Source organism: Pararge aegeria, chromosome 17, assembly GCF_905163445.1.
Source record: "Pararge aegeria chromosome 17, ilParAegt1.1, whole genome shotgun sequence".
Classification (NCBI taxonomy): Eukaryota; Metazoa; Arthropoda; class Insecta; order Lepidoptera; family Nymphalidae; genus Pararge; species Pararge aegeria.
Window position 1 is genome coordinate 12,659,419 of NC_053196.1, and position 22,524 is coordinate 12,681,942.

At 34.6% G+C, this 22,524-nt stretch overlaps 2 protein-coding genes across 2 annotated transcripts in view; one reads left to right on the top strand and one right to left on the bottom strand.

The window, feature by feature from the left end:
- Window positions 1–752: 752 nt before the first annotated feature.
- LOC120631088 (ubiA prenyltransferase domain-containing protein 1 homolog) lies at window positions 753–3,935 on the top strand. The gene has a single exon (XM_039900515.1). The coding sequence runs from the start codon at window positions 1,073–1,075 to the stop codon at window positions 2,069–2,071; it is 999 nt and encodes a 332-aa protein (XP_039756449.1). The 5' UTR covers window positions 753–1,072; the 3' UTR covers window positions 2,072–3,935.
- A 102-nt stretch (window positions 3,936–4,037) lies between these two features.
- The window catches only part of LOC120630818 (ubiquitin conjugation factor E4 B), a 31,476-nt gene continuing 12,989 nt past the window's right edge, over window positions 4,038–22,524 (bottom strand). Inside the window, exons 8-18 of the mRNA XM_039900110.1 lie at window positions 21,048–21,168; window positions 20,388–20,519; window positions 19,624–19,833; window positions 18,467–18,809; window positions 17,725–17,820; window positions 14,821–15,087; window positions 13,758–13,871; window positions 12,158–12,278; window positions 8,503–8,609; window positions 7,817–7,910; window positions 4,038–6,877 (exon numbers count right to left, since the gene is read on the bottom strand). Of these exons, the coding sequence (XP_039756044.1) occupies window positions 6,822–6,877; window positions 7,817–7,910; window positions 8,503–8,609; window positions 12,158–12,278; window positions 13,758–13,871; window positions 14,821–15,087; window positions 17,725–17,820; window positions 18,467–18,809; window positions 19,624–19,833; window positions 20,388–20,519; window positions 21,048–21,168 (1,661 nt within the window). The 3' untranslated portion in view covers window positions 4,038–6,821. The remainder of the gene's footprint in view (window positions 6,878–7,816; window positions 7,911–8,502; window positions 8,610–12,157; window positions 12,279–13,757; window positions 13,872–14,820; window positions 15,088–17,724; window positions 17,821–18,466; window positions 18,810–19,623; window positions 19,834–20,387; window positions 20,520–21,047; window positions 21,169–22,524) is intronic.

Here is a 22,524-nt window from a genome sequence, read left to right on the forward strand (position 1 = left end):
TTATGTATGATTAAAATTAGCATAAAACCTTATAAACGATCTATTTTCTATTGCAAATTGTGTTGTATATTATAGAAATATAATAAACGATAATTATTTATACTTTTAGCAAATCAAAAGTATTGTACTTTCGAGTGGAACGACAAATCCGTAAATTTACGTTCACTATCACTTTTACATCCTAAAACACTGCACCGAACCATGTTTTCGCAGAAATTCTTCACGGAAGCTGGTTATTAACAATGTCAAATTAGTTAGGTCTGTATTTTTGTGCTCACAATCCATTTATCTTGAATTTCTTACTAATAAAAGTATCTCTTACTAATAAAACAATGGCTAACTGTCAAACTTGTTTCGCAAAGTGCTTTGCTAATCCATGAAAAAACCGGCACGCGGTATGAAACAAAAGACCCTATCGCTTTATCTCGTTTATTTACAAGACGTATACATAAGTTGTTCTCTTACTTGTGTGAATGCGACGGAAGCTATCCATTTGTCTATTTACTTCTCTGTCTACGTTAGATACCTATATTATACCTCAGACACAGCCACAGGTGGCACCAGTATCCAGAGTTAATGTCAAATGTGTGGTGTCAAATAATATAGAGCTCAGACAAGGGTTCAGGATTAAAAAAGCAATGAGATGCTTAATGTCAAATGTAAAATCCGAACTCGCATTTTACCCGGCAATACAACATTAATTTAATCTTACTGATCTTCACAGACCCACTACTAGGGTTAACCTTAGATAAGTCTACTTATCATTAATCATTGTCATTACAAACTCGAAAAAGGTGACTGTTATGTGACATTTTAGATTTTGACAAGTTTAAAATTTCAAGTGTACACATAACCCAATTTCTGTAAGGAATTGGGTTTTGGTGTTAGTATTTATTTATTACTGCAAACGTAACATTAATTTACATTCAACATTCAAGTTTTTACAAACGACGTGTAAGAAATGTTGAAAAATGCTAATTTACAGAACCAAGTAGTATGAAAGATTGGTATTAAGTCTAGTACATTTTTGAAATAGAAATCGTGCTAGAAGTTAAATCCTGATTGAATCAAAATGGAAAACATTAAAAAGTCAGATGATGTGGACAGTCCAACTGCCGATGGGAATCTTTTACAGCCGCCGAAGGACAAGACGATCCCAACAAGAAACCCGCTGATGAAAGTACGTACTTATGTGTTAGCACTCCGGCCGTGGTCTCTCAGTGGAAGCCTCCTGCCTACCCTACTTGGCGCTGCGCTAGCGTATCGTCTCCCAGGCGAGAACGGGTTCAATTGGGTGACATTACTACTCACTTTATGTACAGTTATTCCTGTTCATGGCGCCGGGAACGTCGTCAACACATACTTCGATTTCGTCAAAGGTATAGACAATAGAAAATCAGATGACCGAACTTTAGTTGATCATATCTTGAGCATTGATGAAGTTGTTTCCCTAGGAGCTATACTTTATATGGCAGGATGTGCATTTTTTGTATTGCTAATTATAATGTCTCCAGCGAGAATGGAACACTTAGCTTTGGTATACTTTGGTGGGTTATCATCATCTTTTCTATATACTGGTGGTATAGGTCTGAAGTACATAGCCCTCGGAGATATTATAGTTCTAGTCATATTTGGGCCTGTATCAGTGGTGTTTGCCTTCCTGGCACAAACTGGCAGGGTAGATTGGCCTATTTTTTACTATGCTATACCATTGGCTCTAAACACTGAGGCTATTTTACATAGTAACAATACTAGAGACTTGGAAGCAGATAGCAAAGCTGAAATTGTAACATTAGCTATTTTAATAGGTAGAACTGCTTCTCATTTACTTTATGCATTTTTACTTTTTACTCCATACATAATGTTTGTAGTGGCATCAGTTCGCTGCTCTCTTTGGTTTTTGTTGCCAATGTTGACTTTACCTCGAGCTTTTGAAATTGAGAGGAGGTTCAGATGTCCTGAGACAATGCAGTATGTTCCAAGACAAACTGCAAGACTCAATTTTTATTTTGGAATGTTGTATATGATTTCTTGTTTGTTTGCTAGTAAACTACCATTTCTTCTAAGATAAAATACACAGGTTTATAATTTATTGCTTAGTGTGTATAACAATATTTATGTACTTAATGGAGCTTATTTTTAACTACTATGAATAAATCGCCCAGTATCATAAAGGTCCTTTTATTTATGAGACTGTATTAACAATGTTGTTTGGTAGATTTTTTGGCTTTAAGTAAATTTTTTTTTATATATTACTTAATGTTGAAATTTGCAATAGTAAGGTCTTCTATATATAAAAAACTATTGTTATGTGTCATGAACTTTAGAAAGTTATAAATGGCAGACTGATTTTATACAAAATTAAAGATATTTATGGCAGTTATGTGATGTTCATCTATTATTATAATTTACTCATATGATACAATATTTCATTGAATTCTTTACAGAATAGTCTTACTAAACTAAAGTGTTTGAAGAAGATTTAAACTAGAATTATAACATGTTAAAGTAAATAAGTTATCTGAGAGGTAACATCTTAACAGGATATGGATTAATGATATACACACATAAATTATGTCAAATTGATGAAGGTTACTGATAACAATTATGACGTTAGTGATGTGTCTATACAAATGTAAAGTAGTTTGCTTTTTTTTTAGTCTTGTGCCACATTTGTGTTGTCAATATGAATCTCCTTTAAATATCATGATACCTTTTTAAACATTTAATAAAGTGTATGTTGTATTTAAGATTGACTATATATTTGGTTATCTTTGTAGACTATACAATATAGTATAGGTACAAAATATTGTGCTCAGTTTAGAAACATAAGTGTAGCATAACTGGTAAATCTTAAGACCCTCTTGTGTCATGAAATGACGCCTGAAGTTCTGTGGCTTGAAAGTGATAGGTCCCAGGTTAGATTAATGCATTAGATCAAATTTGGAAATACCTTTTTTCTAAATTTCCCATGCATGTACATGTACCCTACAAAGTTAAGCAGTATTTCATCTTAAATTAGATTGTCTCATTAAAACTTGTTATATTTAGCTTAAATATTACACCATTTTAGCCAGTCAAATGGCATTGCAATTGTCCCATTTTCGCTTTCATTCTACAACAAACAAGCACCAGGTATTATACTTTTGTTAAGCCTATGTATTAGTTATAAACAAAAGGTTTAGAATATTTTAGTATAGAGCCTGTATTATCTACTCTCGCCAGCTGTAGCTTTCGTTTCAAATTAGTGGCCAAAAATAAATCAATTTACCAGTATCAACAGAAATTAAGAAAATCTATCAAATCAATTAAATCTTTGGGTTTAGAGATAAAATGTGCTATCAAAATATCTAATATTAGTAAATACTGAAATACATGTAAACTTAATCTTTTATGAATAAACAATGTTTTATGATAATCAAAATCAAGAGGTCAACCATAAAGTCTCTATATAGTATTCACAGCATTCATTTGTTGCAGCATGTTTAATTTTGGTTTGAAAAGTATTTGCTGTGTGTGTTATTTTGGAAACCAGAAGATATAGTAGATTTGTCTTGAGTAAAATTTATATGTATTGATCTTATTAGTACAAGTTTTAAGTGTGGCTTTTATTTTGAAGAAAATAAATAATTACCTGGGATTCAAAACCCTTTCAGACTACAAAACAAATAAAAAATAATCTTGAATCTATTCTGTACATGTATTTAATAAATATTTTGGTAGTGGCATGAGAGTTTATTCAAACTGATCATACAGAATATACTTGGATTCATGAGCATATTTAAAAATAATTTATTTTGATGCTTGCTTAGACGTGTTTTCAAGGAATTCTTGCAATTATGTACTTTTCTAAATGGCTAGACCAATTCCCTACTGCAAATTTTTAATTTGCATCTGTTAATGTTTCTTAAAAATATGATAAAATGTTACTAAACTGACAATAAACTATAAAAATAAACAGATTATATAATGTAATTGCTGAAGTTTTATTTGCAAGGTTTTAATTAAAACCAATATTTGTTGTTTATTATATTTTATTGACATCAACATAAAGTTCTTTTTTAAATTATAATACAATCTTTATAATATATAAGATAACTATGAGACAAATTATAATACAATGAGACCAAGTAATTTTAAAGGTGTATATTGTAATTTAGGAATGCCCAATCTATAGACAATTGATTTCCTTGGCAGTGATAGGAGAAAATTACTACTTTATCAAAAATAATAACTGTTGGCCAGACTGTTTATTATATTGAAAGTACAGTGCAGACTTTACAATAAAAAATTTCCCAGCCTGTTCTCCACAATAAGCAGAATAAAAATTCCAATGCTAAATATATCTATAAAATAAATTCAAAGGCTCCAGTGTCCACTAGGGGTGATATACCCCCTTTTGAAATGCTTTGCGGGTACCATGTTGATCATTAAAGAGTAGAAAAGAAGTTTCACAATTCACATATATTTTTTAAATATTCATTAAAGAAATATTTGGTAATAGTTACAGTTTTTTTTTCTTGTCAAATAAGTTAGCCGCTCGTTAGTCAGGCTTTCCAACAGGGAATAAACAAACTAGATTTTAATCTGTGTTATAGAGTTTACACTGTAATTCAATAATTTAACTGATTTGACGTGTTTAATTTTATATATGTTCAGAAACATTAAATGTACTTACGCAATAATATTATCTTTTATAGAAATGCATTACAATTATTATCAAGTTAATAATTTTCTAGATTTCCACATGGAAATTATTTTAATTGATTACTATGATAAAGGAACAAATCACATAATTCTATGCAATAATGAGAACCAAATGGCTAAAGAAAAACTTAATTACATCACTATGTGCAAGTAACTAATACAAAAAATATATATATATTCATTCTACTTTCTATTTTTCATGAAAATAAAGTCTTTATACTTTCATTAAAATCCTTGTATACATCATGCGCGTCGCAGACCGCCTCTGTGCAAGCGAGAGAGCAATACATTTGTGAGCGTGCGGCAGAGATAAACACATACTTATACATAGAGCTAATGAGCGATTTTACTTATATCCTGTGGACATCGCGCTTAGTATAATCATCGTAGCTAATAGTTCCATTAATGAATCCTAATTCATAATACAACTGACTAAGTCAATTTATCCAGGCAAACAAAATGCATGCATACAACGCTTCGTAATTCTAAAAAGGGTGGCTTATAATAAATACATTTGGCGAAAACTTGTGATTGGTGGTATATTTTAGGCCTCAGTTGCATTGATATAAAAATCCAAGGATGCATCGATTGCATCGCACGCAAGAGTCGCGACCTACCATCCAGTGAGGTGCACTGCCGATTTTAAAATTGGTAATTTTTTCAATATTGCTACGGTCAGCTTGCTTAAATCTAGCCTGGTAGGAATTTCTGTCACATATAACAAAATAATGTTGAAAACGGTTATTGCTTGTCTAAATGACCGGTCACGAACGAAAAGCAACTGCGAGTTGCTAAGTGTCAAGAAATATAGTAATTTCCTTACAAAATTAAGGTTAGTAGCCGATTTTTAATCTATAATTTGTATGAGATGGCAACGAAAGTTAACAACCGTAGCAACTGCAGTCTGCTGACTTTTAAAAAATAATGCTTAACTATGATTATTTAAATGGTAAATAAAGTTATACATACACCTAATAATTTAGCAAATTAAAGAAAATAGGCTGCAAAAATATGGAAAGTGTTCTATGAAAGCATAAGATAATATTTAAGTGTATTGTAGGTACAAACCTTGAGTTAGGTACCTATAAATTCGAGCACAGATGTTTGCCAATATTTGAATTGAGTTTCAGCACGTAACCGATATGTTTGTAATATTCATCGATGTTTATAGTTCTGATTAAGTATGAAAATACGCGTTTGCTTTTAAAACGAATATCTTACGCGATTGAAAAAAATAAAGTTTTGGTTTTACCTTGGTTTCTGCAAGTTATAATGTAATAATACCAGAGTAAAAAGACATATAACCTAACCTTTATGTAAACAAACTTTGGCGATACATGCATGAGAGAAGGACAGTGAATATCTGTGTGATTTTCAAACGTATATTATCAAAAAACTTTTTACAATTATTATTTATTTTTGTCTAATTTTGTTGTTTAGTGGTTTTAAAGTTTTTTTATATCACACAGTTTTTATTATAGTATATGAAGTATATTTTAATCTATCTTTATAGTACTAAGAAGATATACGAAACAGACGACCGTTTAAACTTTAGTGGCCGTTTTTCTGAAAACAATTCTCACTTCTTGAATGAACTTATTTATTCAAATTCAAACTATGTCTCAGACCATTTTTTAATTTATACATAACATTCTGGCAAAATTTACACGAACCTTAACAAAATATACTTCTTATAATGAAGAGTCAACTGAAAAATTCCAAATTATTCAAGCATCGACAGTATCTATTATGCTTGAATATGCAGTTCATATGTGTGTTCCAACTCCTGGGTCCCTTTTTAGAGACATCCAAAAAGTCGTGGACTCGCGACTGTGACTTTTACGTCTGTTCTTTTATGAACAGGTGTCAAATATGACGATGTATTAACGATTTCTGTTTCATAGAGAATGAGAATCTAGTGATGAGTTTGTATAATCGAAAACTTATAATCAATGCTCGAAAGTATATGCACGCAAATTTGAAATAAACAGTGCTTCGAATAGTCTCTCATCCATCCGTGTGGACAATAGTCCTTTGGTCGCTGGAAATATGCAGCATAGTCTTTATATATGTTATACAATATATACATCAGACTTTGTTTTGGTTTGAAACGTTTAAGACGTTTTCTTGTCGCGTTGCCACTGTAGTATCCTTTCTTTAAGTTCCGTTGCTGTGGAAGAAAAAAAAACATTTTTTATTGTTACGTTTGGATAGTGTTAACTCAAATTAGGCAATGCAAAAGACAAAGATTTATTTAAGAATGGGCTTCTAATGCTCGCTCCATAATCTGAATCTGATATCTATCTGTCAATCAACCGGTATACATGCATCAAACAACAGTTAAACATCCATCCATCCATCAACTGATATCAATTTGTTTATCAACTGATATCAATTTGGATAGAAGCAGCTCCATCCAAATACTCCAAATACTCCGCGAAAAGCAGGAGAATCTGTATAGTTTAATTTAAAATTTCTTCAATACTTTAAGTCAGGAGTTGACTTAACAATAATTCATGGTAAAGTCAACATCTCCTGAGGATGCTCCGGTTTTGGAGCGAAAAGTGCGTAGAGGGTACATTGCCGAAGATCTGTTTGGTGTAGAGCATAGGGATTGAAGAAACACCATACAGATTCTCCTGCTTTTCGCGGAGTATAGCAAATTAAGCTTAATTTTCATAATGATATCAATCTGTTCAATCCGTCCATCTGTCAAACAACTTGCATCTGTCCTGTCTTATAACTGTTCATCAAACACATTTTACAATCAAGACCGATTTAACGGACAGACTTGGAGACATTAACATAGATTTTATGACCATCTACCAATGCACCCATCAGACCAGCTCTGTCGCACCACATAATTGGATACCCACCGATTGCCAATTTATTAAGCTCAATCAGATGCCAGGATGTCCTCGTAAAAATTACTATTACCAAAACACATATGAATAAGGCAAAAGTCAAAAACGTATAAGAGTTGTCTTCTCGTAGAACCTTTTATGCGTTTGCTTTAAGGTTACGGATTCTTTATTCAGAGTATCCTAATAATAATGCAAGTATTAATAAATTAAAGTGTTTTTGCTTAAAGACGAAAATAAATGGTTACCTGGATGCAACTGGTCTTCTGTGAGTGGTTGCCGGTTGAAAGGATCGGTGGCACTGTTCAATAGATGTCGCAGGATAATCGAACGGTCCATGACCTTGAAAAAAAGGAAACAATAAAAGGATTTAATCAATTAACCTAACCTCGCTCATATTCATCAGCCTGTTTATGCGAAGGTATTGACCTCATTGAGAGAATGAACTTCCGTCTTTAAACACTTGCGAGTTTCATCTGTAGCCTTAAACCAGGATTTGATCATTCTCAATCCAGGACTACCTTAAAAGTAAAATGGACCTAATATTACTAATGTCAGAGTCGCTTATTCTGTATTTTTGATTCATGTTTACCATCGTTCTGACAGTACAGTTTTCTAATAAAGTAACTAGATGGCGTTTCATCATATTAATCGCAAAAAACTTTCACGCGATCGAATGAGTTAACGTAGATGGAATATCTCATAGTACTCGTAGTAGCACTCTGGTACCACTAGTAGCATATATGTAATGAGTATAACATAGTGAGTCACATAAACCTCCATACACGGCGGTGCGGTACGGTGCGGTCAATCCCCCACCTTCCATCCTTTGCTTGGGCGCGAGTACTCTCTTTACCATACCGTAGTAAGAACTTGACTCACTTTATACTCACAACCCATATGCTAGTAGCGAATAAAAAGCCTTATGACTCACCTTTCCCGAGGGTAGAAAAACGGGGTCAGTCATCAATGTATCCATCAGGGGATCTCTGAACTCTTCCGGAGCGTCCGCATACTCATCGCTCTTTTGCTGGTTGGAAACTGAAAAAATATTTTATATTTAATACAAAGTGTGATTGAAAACCGAAATAATATTTCAGAGGAATTAGAGGTTAACATTATGTACTGTCTCTAAGACTTATTTGTGAAACCGAAAACCTAATAGTTTGAGTAAGCCTTACAATCACGTGCAAAACTAAAATCATGTGACTCCTGTCACTTTATTAGGTACGCGTCGCGTAGTGCAGGTACTATGCGTGTGCCGGTCTTTTATTTTCAATAGGGTTGTCATAAGTAAACACTTAGAATGTTTTGAATTATATGGAAACGTAGGCATCCTTCAACATTATTATTTTAATTCTCTTACACGTTTTATATTATATATTATGTTATATACAGTATAAATATAATTCTTAAACTCTCTTATATACATTCTTGTACAATGTTTTACTCGAGAAACGGCCTGGTGGCTTGAGACAAAGGTTATACCTAGTTCAAGCATCAGTCCCCACATTATAACTCATAAGCAACATCATACTTTCGTTATATAAGTAACTAGCGTTTCCAGCCCGCTTCGCTGGGCGAATTGAAAAAGGAAATAAATTACATTTTATGTTTCATTTTTATTTATTTTTTTCATATTTTTATTATTCTCCTTTTTTTTATTTTTGTATGAACATAAATAGGCCCCGCGGATAGAACTGTAAGCATCGATATTGTTTAGACTTACTCAAATTCCAAATTCCATCGATTTAGCCTGTATCTTTCATCCAGGTGATTTTTCTCACTAATATACATTGTAACTTTCAATGTGCAATCATTTCCGTGCCTTTCTTCCAAAAATTAATAATAATTGACATGAAGAAAAAAATTTGAAATGAGCATTGAAAGTTTAAGTTAAAGTCATTGCCAGTCGCATATGTGAAGTTGAAATCTGTCTAGGTTCAAGTGCGACGAATTTTCTGTTAACTAAAATTTTCTCCGTGACATCAATTTTTTATAGAAAATTAATTGTGCATGTTTTTTATGAATTCTATTGGAATAAGTAACTAAATTTCTTTTCCACATCTCATGTGCTTGGAAAATGCATTCATTTTAATCTATTACATTTCCGCGATCCCGCAATAAAAGAATTCGTCGGATATGTAGTCTGCAAAAGTAAAATGAATGTAAAATTCTTAGTCCGTTGATTGGATAGCTACATGTACAGTTAAGTTTTTGAAACCTCTCAATGACTTTTTCTCCGCTGCCAAAAAGACGATTGTTGTAAGGAAATACACGAAGATCTCCACCAAATTTGGAGTCTGTAGAAGTTACAGGTTAGAAATAAAATTTTTAGATTTTAACACCCACCCCCGCAATTCCTGTCCGAAGTAGACTTTATTGAAATCCATTTTGAGATGTTCTTTATGTGAATAATAAAAGATTCCTACCATATTTAGAATTTTTAGAAGCTAAATTTCGAAATTGAAATTTTTTATTGTTAACACCCACCCCCGCGAACCTTATTGGAGGTGATTCATTGTAAAATCCGCCCGAAGATCATTTTTATATTACATATAGAACACTCTCACTAAATTTGGAGTCTATAGGAGCTATCGCTTGGAAATTGAAAATTTTCATTGTTAACGCCCCCGCAATCTTCTTTGGGGTGGGATATCGTAAAATTTGTTCATAAATCATTTTTACATCACTTATAGAAAATTCCTACAAAATTTGGAGCTTGTAGGAGCTTTAGCTGGAAAATTAAAAATATTAATTGTTAATACCCACCCCCGCAACCCCCTGTGGGGTGAGCTATCGTAAAATTCGTTCATAGCCTATTTCTACACCTCTTACAGAAGATTCCTACCAAATTTGAATTCTATAGGAGCTATAGTTTAAAAACGGGAATTGTTCATTGTTAACGCCACCGCAATCCCCTTTGGGGAATGAATTTCTTAAAATCTATTCATAGCTGACCTCTACATAGCAAAAGTAATATTCCTACCAAGTTTCACGTTTCTAAGTCTTATGGTTCCCGAGATTTCGTGGTGAGTGACTATATAGATGGGAATTCTTCGATTATCATCGAAATTTTTAACTTTTTATCGGGCTTTTTAAAAATTTTCTTACATACAAAACTTTCTCCTGACAATTCTGAAGATAAAAAAAAGCCCAATTGGTCCAGCCGTTCTCCACTACCGTGAGTAGATTCTTAGCTGAATGTAAAATACCATAATCCGTTTAATACACTCTGTTGAAATCCATGAAAACAAAAGAATCAAGAGAAAATGCTTATCTTTTGTTTTTATTAGCGGGATAAATGTTCATAAAAGTAAAACAGCAATAAAAAAATGAAGGAATGTTGGAATTCAAAAAATAGATAGCCATAAACCATCTAGGAAAAATTTCGCATCGAATGGTGGTAGTTTCATGTCGATACAATCAGTGGTTTAGGCGTGATTGAGCCTCAAACGAAGACCATTTTCATTATATATATATAGATAGAAGAAGAAGTGGAAAAATAAATAAATCATTCATTCATTTAATGAGAAGAATCACCTCATTCTTCTCATTAACTGAATGAATGATTCCTTAGAAAAACCAGAGTTATCGATGGAGCTGAACTGGCAATGGTCGGGGCAGACGGTTCGTAGAACAGATGGACGTTGGGATCTCAAAGTGCTGGAATGGTGACCTTGCATCGGTAAACGACGCGACCGCGTCGCATGGCCCACCCGTTGCTCAACTCCTAAGGGTCATAGCGTGATGACAAAAATCCTAAACACCTTTCTGAAAAAATAAGCTACCCAATGCAAGAAAGATTTTATCAATCTGACATGTATTTTCAGTGATTAGATTTTTCAAACTGAAAAACAAACTCTTCAGCTTTATTATTAGTAAATTTAGTTTTGTGGCGAATGATAAATCGGTCTTCAATCATCATCATCCTAATCATTAAAGGCCGATTTATCATTTGCATCATCATCCTCATCTTCAATAAATAGTCTATACTAGTTAACTGCTGGACTTAAGGCCAAGTTGGGAGAGCCCAACGGGAAGGTTTTCCCATAATCACTACGCTGGGCACACGTGTTGGAGATATAGGTCTTTTGTAGGGAGTTTCACAACCCACGGTCCTAGCCGCTTGCCTCCAGCGGCTCCCAGCGACTCGCCTGATGTTCTCCTGACGATTTTTCTACCTCGTTGGGGGCCGACCTACGCTGCGTTTACCGGTGCGGGGTCGCCATTCCAGCCCCCAACGTCCATCGGTTCTCCGAGCTATGTGCCCTGCCAGTGGCGTGCATAGAGGGTATGCACAGGGTATGCAGATGATTAAAAATGAAGAACATCTCCAGTACGAGTTATAAATACTTAAGAGTGGGCTTTTTAAAACTCTTACAATGCCTACCCTTCAGTTTTTATAACTCGTACTGGAGATTTTCTTTATTTTATATCATCTGCATACCCTGTGCATAACCTCTATGCACGCCACTGTGCCCCGCCCATTGCCACTTCAGCTTCGCGACTCGCTGAGATATGACGGTAACTCTAGTGCTTCTTCGAATCTCTCTCGGCTTTAATAATGTAAGGGAATAATGACATACCAGCTATCTGATATGCGTTGTCCGCGAGCGTCTTGAAGCGTTCAATTTCAGAGGGAGTTTTGATGCACGACTTGGCCAGCCGAACCGCCGCCTCCTCAAATAACTCCTTGCGGAATGACCTCTGTGGACATAAATAAGTATTTATTATGGCAACTTATTTTTTTCATCATTTATTTCAAGTAGGCCTATTTTATAAGCACTTTTGAATCGTCAAGTCAGTCTGTTTGTAGTGACTCTACCACCGGTTCAGAAGGCAGATTCCACTGAGAAGAGCCGGCAAGAAACTCAGCAGATTGCTCTTTTCCAGCATAATTTTATAGTTTAGCATTCTTTACAATTTTTCTGTTTTGTGAGAGATGAGAGCGGAGTGGCCTGCTTCCAAGCAGCCTTGTCGTTAAGGAATTTATCAATCGTGTAGTAACCACGATTGGTTAAATGTTTTTTAGTACATTGTTTAAACTTAGGTAAAGGTTAACGCATACTAAGAGTTGGATAGAAGCAGGCGTTACTTTGCGGAATTCCATAGTATATTATGAAAATTAAGCTTAGCTTTAGCTATTCTCCGCGTAGTAAGGGAGTTACTTATCAATTATTCATTGTTAAGAGTAAATTGTCGTGCCGAGTATAAAGATTGAGGAAATTATACAATACACCATACAGTTTTTCCTGCATTTCGCGGAGTATAAGCAAATTAATTTTATTTCATAGTCTTTTTGGGGTTTGTAGACCAGAAGGCGTACTCGTAGCTTTAGATATAAGAGTATGACGACCTATTTGGTTTAATGGTGAGCGCTGTTGTCTTATAGGAGTGCAGTCCTGAGTTCGAAACCAGCAGGGTATTTTTTGTTGGAACCCGAACGTCCATCGGTTCTCCAAACTATGTGCCCCGCCCATTGCCACTTCAGCTTTGCGACTCGATGAGCTATGTCGATAACTCTGGTTCTTCTACGGATCTCCTTATTCCTGAATTGATCACTAAGAGATACTCGCAACATTGCTCTCTCCATCGCCCGCTGAGTGATTCTGAAACTTCTTATGAGGCCCATAGTAAGCGACCATGTTTCGGATCCGTAAGTCATCACTGGCAACACGCACTGTTCGAAGACTTTAGTCTTCAGGCACTAAGGGATTTTGGACGAAAAGATGCCAAGTTTCCCGAACTTCTGGGTATACTTAGGAAATTATAATTTCTGAACACTCACTCGTTCAGTAAATGTTCAGAAATGAAAAATATATATGTGTGTAAAAAAACAACGAAATGTTTATGAGCACTTAACAATGTTAAATTTTTTTTTTTTTTTTAATAAATAAATATACTACGACAATAGACACATCCCCATCTAGTTTTAAGTAAGCGTAGCTTGTGTTATGGGTACTAATTTTAGTACTGATAAATATTTCTATGAATAATATACATAAATACTAAGAATATACATATAAACACCCAGACACTGAAGTACATTCATGCTCATCACATAAACATTGTCCTACTGGGAAACGAACTCACGGCCTTAGACTCAGAAAGCAGGGTCGCTGCAAACTGCGCCAATCGGCCGTCAAATTAAAAAGCTATTACATTTTTTTTAAGTATAAAACTCACCTCATCAGCTGCGAGCGCGGCGTGGAATTGCGGGCAGTCGAGATGTAGGTAAATGTCTACAAGCTGGCTTAGCAGCCGCCGTGGCTCCCACCCGTACTTATCTGGACGACGCACCTGGAAGCAATATATATCGTTTTAACTCTAGTTACTTGACTTGAATCATTATTATCTTAAAAAACGTACACGAGACTATATGTCTGACTGTTATACAACAATAACAGCTTTTTGTTATAATTTGTCAATCAAAACACGACTAAAACCGAGAGATGGTGATATTCTTATCATGACGTTAATTTTTTTTTTTTTTTTACAACGACAATACACACATTGCCATCCAGCCCCAAAGTAAGCTTAGCTTGTGTTATGGGAACTAAGATGACTGATGAATATTTTTACGAGTAATATACATAAATACTTAGAATATACATATAAACACCCAGACACTGAAAAATATTAACGCTAACATTTTCCAGTAGTGAGATTCGAACCCACAGCCTTAGACTCAGAAAGCAAGGTCGCTGCAAACTGCGCCAATCGGACGTCAAACATTAATCCTTAACCAAATAAATGCTTTTATAATTAAGATTGATTATGTACCTGCAAAGTCCTTTTCCAATTATTCAAATTGGGCCTATCGTTCAAAAGTTACGAGTATAAAAATCCTAAAAGAAAGAAAAAATGCCACGAGCTGCCCGGCCGCTTACTTTTGCTATATAAACCGAGCGATGAAGTGCGCGTTCGCCTTTTTTACTGTTACTTATGTGTTTGAGTATGTCCCCATAGTTTGGAAATAAAACTGGATCCGGAAGTTGGCGCTGCAATTCGTGTCTAGGTTTTTTTAAGATATTGAAACCGGTATTAACCGATTTGGTGCCGACGAAGTTGGGCGGGTCATCTAGTGAATAATAATTTCTTAATAATAAATCGAGTATTTGTGACACTTTTTGGACGAATTTTGATTGACCGAATCAGTAATTGTTTGAATTTTATAGGAAGTTGAACGATAACTATGTTTAAAAATATGTAATATGCATGTTGTTAGTGCTCCTTATAAATAACATACCTTGAGATTATTGCACTTAGGTCCGCAAAGCTGTTGAAGATTGAAGTTCAGCATTGAAGCTAGCCTTTCAACAAGTTCCGCTTTCAGGAATGGCTCCTTTATTTCCACGGTAAGATACTCCAACATGTCTACTGTCTCCCGCGCCAGGGTGAGATATGAACGGCACTGGCGTTCATCTTGTGCGAGAGCTCTTACACTAGCCTCGCTTGAACTGGTGCTCGCGCCATTCGTTTCGGCCTCTTGGACTTCGTGGATCCGTTTCAGGTACTGAAAAAAAACAATAATAATAATGGTAGGTATATCTTTTGTGGTGTACTAGTAAAAGTATTAATTCATTCAATAACTTATATTGCAGTCTTACTTGCAGGGCTAGTACAGGCAGAAGACAAAAATTATATCCTCCGATTATATCCTCTGACAAGGGATATAATTTTTTTTTTTTTTTTATTAAAAAAAATATTTATTTATGATCAGATTATATTGGATCAATAACAACAGAGACGATGGCGTCAGGAAAAGTTTAAAACTGCTTTCTAGTCGCCACGACCAGCTCCGAAACTTAAGCAATGATTATATTATTTTGTAATGCATGCATGGAAATATGGAATAGTAGAAGTTTACTCGCTTTTATTATTATATAATACGACAATACTTCCATCGCTAGCCCCAAAGTAAGCGTAGTTTGTGGTATGAGTACTAAGATGACTGATGAATAATTTTATAAAATGCTTATAATACATATAAAACACTCATGTTAATGACAGAAACATTTTCCAGTTTTGGGAATCGAACCCACGGCCTTGGACTCAGAAAGCAGGGTGCTGCGCACTGCGCCAATCGATAAAACAACCGATCAATATTCGATAAAACTGTGGTAGATGATACATTTTTATCCTTTCCCTGCAGGGCAAGCACGGGCGGGAGATAAAAATGATATCCCCCGATTTTATCCTCTGACGAGGGATTTAATTAACGTGCCCACATGCTAAATTACTGGAACATGGAACAGGAGAAGTTCACCCCTGTTTATTAATACACATATATTATTTGGATATTATCTCCACTTGTGCGCCAGTGCTTTGAGAGTTTATAAAGCTGTGGGAGACGATAAATTTTTATACTTTCCCCGGGGATATAATTGTCTCCTGCCCATGCTAGCCGTACTGATGGTTAGTGATACAGTCTAAGCTGGTAGTTAGCTAAACCGTTTGTGTTATGACAGTTATACTAAACCCATACCCATTTGGTTTCTAAGTGACATCGTACCGGAATGCTGAATCGCTTGGCTGACACGTTTTTGCCGGAAGGTTCGCTACAAGCCACGGCCGAAGCCTTCCAACAGACCAGAGAAAGTTCAGGAATTGTAAATAGCCGGGAAACAAACTTGGGACCTCCCACTAATAATAAAACAGCGCTCACTGCTGCGTCATGGAGGTCGTCAATTATATGATTGAGACCGAAATTTCTACTTACTTAATATTTACGCGGAAAGTTTGTTTTCGGGATACAAAGTATCCTATTATGTTTGTTTACTCTTTGCTAAGTTCAACACTCTGGCCTTGTTACTTGTAACTATTTAAGGATGACAGTGACAACACATGTAGGAAAAATAGCGAAAAGAGATGACATTGTAATATTGTTGCAAAGTAATAATTTAATATGATTTGTAACGCTACAATAAAACGATCACAAACTACAGTGCAGTATCCTATGCCTCCAGAATGCAAACATTGTGGCAAATTTCGTCAAGATCAGTTAAGCGGTTAAGCCATAAATCAGTAACATGTTATTTTTTTTTAATCCATTGATTGTTGGTTGCTGCGTAAAAGTATTCTATGATACTTTTATGCCGAAATATATACCTGCATATATACTGAATTATTACTTATATATGTAATTGAGTATTATGTAAGTTTATAATAGTTGTATATATCATAAATATGTACAATAGTATACATAAATTTATATCGGTATTTTTGTAGTTAATATGTAAAAGAAGTATGTATGTTCATGTAAGTTTATTTTATTTTTTGTAACATCCTTTATGCACCACCCAATTTCCAATTTTTCTCGGCTGCGCTCAGGTTGCCTTTGAAAGATCACTTTTAGTGATAAGGCCGCCTTTGCACCCTGGCACTAAGTACTATTACTGTTTTCCTTGTGTTTTTCCTATTGTGTTTTGTTGCAATAAAGTTTTTCTATTCTATTCTATTCTGACTCTGGGATGAATGCTATTTCTATCTAAAGTCAAATTTCATCAAAAACGTAGTGGTTTAAAGAGACAATAAAGTATGATGAGTGGAATTAGCATCTTAATTAGATCATTAGATCAATAGACTAAATAGCACAAAATTAGTACAAGGCAACTGAACACAAACAATACCGAGACACCAATCTAAACACTGTAACATCAAAGTAAAATGGAATATATACACCTTGCTTAATTGCTTAAATTCGTCTACTGAATGCATGAAGGCATAACGCCGCGTTGGTAAAATAAAAATGAATTTTAAAGAATTAACGACCCTACAATAAACAACATAAGCTCCAAATTCGATGCCCGAAACGACTATATGATTGAGAGCTCGCCAATATTTTATAAGGGTTAAAGAATGTGCATTAAATACATATTTATTTATTAAATATGTACCATAAATGGTGATTGTGAACATAAGATACATGAAGTGTACAAAGGAAAGTGTATCTCTATAAGAGATCTCTTCCAGCTACCCGAGGATGTGAGTAAGATGACTTAATTGTTGTATACGTCAAATAAAGGTACAATATACTACATAATAACTACTAAAGATATTCAATATATATAAATAATAACAAAATTCTACATACTAATACAATAAAATTTTAAGATACTATATTATATGCAGCACTATGTTATATACACACCGTAAGACATTCATCAAGAAGGAATGTGGTGTCATTCATCAGCATGTTGATGAACTTAACGAACTGCCGGCCAGACCGAGATTCCTTCACGATTGCCTGAAACAAACATTTATTAGATTGAAACAACTTTACTAAAACCAATAAAAGCGATAATTTTGTAAAAAAAAAAAAAAATCGTTCTATAGTATGAAGACTGTATGGAGCTTACCTTTACCTGTCCACCATTTTCATTTGCACTACAAAAGCGGCCATGCATTAACCAACATAACAAAAAAAAATGAATAACTTGACCTTGAATGAAAGAAAAACAATACGTACTGAACTATGTCCCTTGCTTACAACTTTTAAAAAGTGCATTGTTTAAATTTAACTATTTTGTATTTATTTATACTAAATAATTAAATTTACATATTACATAGTTTTATGATACATATTACATAGATAGTATCGACATTTTTTTTACATTTAATTCCTACCCTAACGCATGGGTGTATGTAAATACGAATCACCCTCGCACCCACTGGTCCCAGAAGCCAGTGGATGCATCAATTTAAGTAAAGAAAAAATTATAAAATTACAGCATACAGATTCTCCTTTTTTTCGCAGAGAATAACAAATAAGGCTTAATTTTCAAAATATATCATCTTCTCTTCAATTATTTTATTAAATGATGAATTTTGGAGTCATTAAGGAGTTAGTAATTTCTGTTCTACCTTCTGTGTTAAGTTAATATTTAAATTACCTGCTTATGTATCGGTCTTTCCCACATTCCTTTGAGTATTATGCTAATATGAAACCTTATAGTAAATTTATCATAGAACTCCGTGCTTTGGCCCGTCGTCTCAATATCTGTGTAGAACTTCATCAAGGCACTGGGTAAGGCGGTTTGTGACATCGTGTGGTCCATGAATTTCTCGTATACGTTCTTGATTTTCATTGGGAGTGACAAATTAATGACGAATAAAACTTCGACGATTTTTGCCACGAGGTACGGGTTCTTGATGAGGTGGGAATTGCAAATTGCACTAAGCAGCCACGTTACTATGGGGTCTTCTATATAGTTGGCAACTGTGTGCGGTACGTATCTGGAAATTGAGATTAAATTGTTTCAACTGGCCGGTAATATAAGGTTGTTTAATAATTTATTAATGGGGTGTACCAGCGATTTTACACAAAGTAATAATAGATAAACAATACCTTAATAGATAAACAATGGATGCAAATTTTGCTTTTTAACTAAGAAATCCGGAAGTGATTAACAAAATGATATTCACTTTGTATTGTGTGTTTATACATTTGCAAGAACTTATGAATATTTCTTTCCCAAAAAATAAAAAGAATGAGACATGTGCCTACTCGAATAAAGATATTTTCTGTGTTTATTGTGTGGTAGGTTTGTTTACTGCTTCTTAATTGGCGGGCAAGATTCCATTATTAAGGTACCTACAGTAGCTTGTATAGTACCAAAAGCAATTTAACATAAATAAGGATAACAGCAATTGCGATAATTAAACCAACGCCGTAGTTCCATCCGTGCTCACACTATCCTTATTTCCTTACTAATATTATAAATTCAAAATTGTGTTTGTTTATTTTTTTGTCTGCTTAATTAGCAACCAATCAACTTGATTTTGTTTTTTAGTTTTTTTTTTATTCTTTATTTATTCGGGACTTTTCTTAGCAATAAGAACGTTTACGGAAATTTATACCAAAATCTAATAGCATTCTGGCTAGCTCTAACTTGTTTTTGGCAAAGAGTTAGTTGAAAAGACGGATAATGACATGAACTACTTTTAATCTCAGGAAAAACAAACGGGATTTGTTAAAAGTCGTAATAAACGCGGACTAAGAACGCGGATAAAAGCTAGTATAATAATATAAAATATATAAAGTACTCACTGTACAGCAAAGAGCATAAACTCAGCGATGTCCTCGACATACCACTCGGGCGTGGCACGGAATGCGTGCGCGGTCGACGATTGTGACGTGGTGGGTTCCGCCGCAGCTTTCAACTGCTTTACTAGCATAGCGCACACCGACGAGTAGAACTGGACGCCGCGACGCATTAAATCGAGGTCCAGGAGTGCCGCCTCTGCGCACTGCTTTGATCTATGGACGAAGAACCGGTAAATAAGATATTCATCTGTATAAAAAATATCACTGGGATTTATAAACATATTTTTAGCTTAAAATTGCATTATGTTTCGTTTGGAAAGATAAAAAAGTCAGTCAAATACTGTCAAATAAATATAGTTCTATTAAATATATAATATTTTTTATTTATTATTACTATACATAGTATAACTGATATCAAAGAAAACAAACTTCCGCACAACAACTTGAAGGTCTATTACCTTCTTTGTCTACAAAAGCGTATTTAATATTTAGAATGGAAAAATTATGCATAATCTCTGTCTGATCTATATTATAAATTCAGGTGGGAATTCAAAGAGGGAAAACCGAGATCTTAAAGAAAGTTAATAAAAATAAAGATCTGTGCTAGTTTGTATTGAAAGAATACCATTTTTGTTACTATAATTGAGGTATAAGACGAGCCAATAACAAACTAAGCCGGGTATTTTTTGTTATCACTATTTTACAGTCAAATTAAAAAAATAGTTCGTATTCCAAAACCTCGAACTCCAGCACGTAATAGTACATACCTGTGTAGACGTTTGATCTGTTTTCTCCACCTGCGAAGGAGTTCCTTGTTTCTATTCGCGGAGTACGTGTTCCGCCATTGTGGTTCTGCTACTACTAGCTCTTCGATCACCTTCTGAAGGTCACGGAAAGCTCTGGTGGAGAGTAATAATAATTTGAATACGCGTGCTTGCATCATTTACAACAAAACCTTATTTTAATCGTAAAGTCAATTTACAGTATGGTACAGTACTTGTTGTCTTATAATGTAAAAAAAAAGGGCTGGATCTTGGCTGACACACTTTTGCGTGTCTAGATCTGTGATCCTTTTCAGCGTACAGTTCATTTTAAAATTGTTAAGAAAATAATAAATCAAACTAACATTAAAGAAATCTCTTTTTATTTCGTTTGCATTTTACTTATTTTATTGCATATTTTTATTATATTTTACACTAAAAAGTAACGAAAATATTAAACTATAAGTTAAGTGAGAAAAAATGGATTGTTAGTAAACGCATGATAACATTTCGGACACTTCCGGAGAAGTTCCTCTACGCATTAAATACATAAAGGCCTTATCTTTACCAATCCACACTGGCCCAGCGTTTTGGAATCCGCACTAGTCGATTGTGGGAGGCGTCTCTTGCCCTACAGTGGGCCGGCGATTGGTTGATATGATTTACCGTAAGCGTCGCTGATGTGTGTGCAAGGCCGGTATCAGCGCGACGTGATGCATGTGCAATGTTAGGAACCAACATAACGTCTGGAACTTCGCTTCGGGCCACTTGTGCGCGGGGTCGTTATCTAGACGATTAAAAAAAATTATATTACTCTATGGTCCAGTGAAAAATTCCCCAGACGAGGTGGACGAATGATATTGTAGCAGCAATAGAGACATGAAGTAGTTGTTAAAAAAGATAGTTAAGATATAAGAGAATCTAATATAGGAAGTTACAAGAAATTGGGAAAGACTCTTATTACAATGGAATATGGTTCAATGGTAAGCAGCATGCTTGTGTGCGTCGATTTACCTGCGCGTTACCACAATATTGAATTTATTAATTGTATACATTTCCTATTTTTTTGGAACTTTTAAAGTAATCTACTAGTTTTTTAACGTGTTTATTGAGATGGGTTTTACCTGTATTAAATAAATATTATTATTATTAAAATCAAACGAGTCAGTGGCTGGGCGCTGGACCGTGGTATTTGGAACTCCCTACAAAGTACCTATGGACCGTGGTATTTGGAACTCCCTACAAAGTACCTATGTCCCAGTCCAGCAGTGGACGTCCGTTGTTTAGCACGATGAAGTGAAAAGAAAGATTTTAAAGTACATAGAATTAGTCCATAAAAGAGATGATTGTGTGTTTTGGTAGAAGAGAGACGAGAGTATACGTGTAAAGTGGATAGTAGGAAGTTGACGGCTCATAAGTGAGCGGTAGAAGATTCGAATGTTACTCACTTATCAAGTACAAGATGGCTTGTTCGCAAATGAGAATTCGAGTAAACAAATACTTGAACATCGGATAAATATGACTCTACTTAACATAGTATTAACGCTCAAATTTGCTTATAATTTGTTCGCTTGGACATTTCCAGGAACGTTTGTAACTAAATCTTAACTAAAACAAAAATCAGAATTGAAATTAGATACCTTTTTCTTTGACGATACACAGTTCGTTATGCTAAAAGGTACTCTTCGTTTATAAGCTTGTAGTAAGGCTACGGCTTTCAAGAGGTAATATGGAAACTGAGAAATAAATAAACTCTGAAATTAATACACTGCTTTGGACAGTCGTGTAAAAAGGTATATTGATGCCTGAGTATGCGGTATGAGTTCTTAAAATTCAAAAAATTCAAAATTCAAAATTCATTTATTTCAAGTAGGCCTAATACAAGCACTTTTAAAACGTCAAGTCTGTCCGTGTGTAGTGACTCTACCACCGGTTCGGAAGGCAGATTCTACCGAGAAGAAGCCGGCAAGAAACTCAGCAGTTGCTCTTTTCCAACATCAAAAATTTACATTTTATATTTTAACATTCATTTTTATATCTTGTGAGAGATGAAAGCGGAGCCGGATGCTTCCAAGCAACCTTGTCATTAAGAAACTCATCAATTGTATAATAACCTCGCTGTAATAAATGTGTTTTAACACAT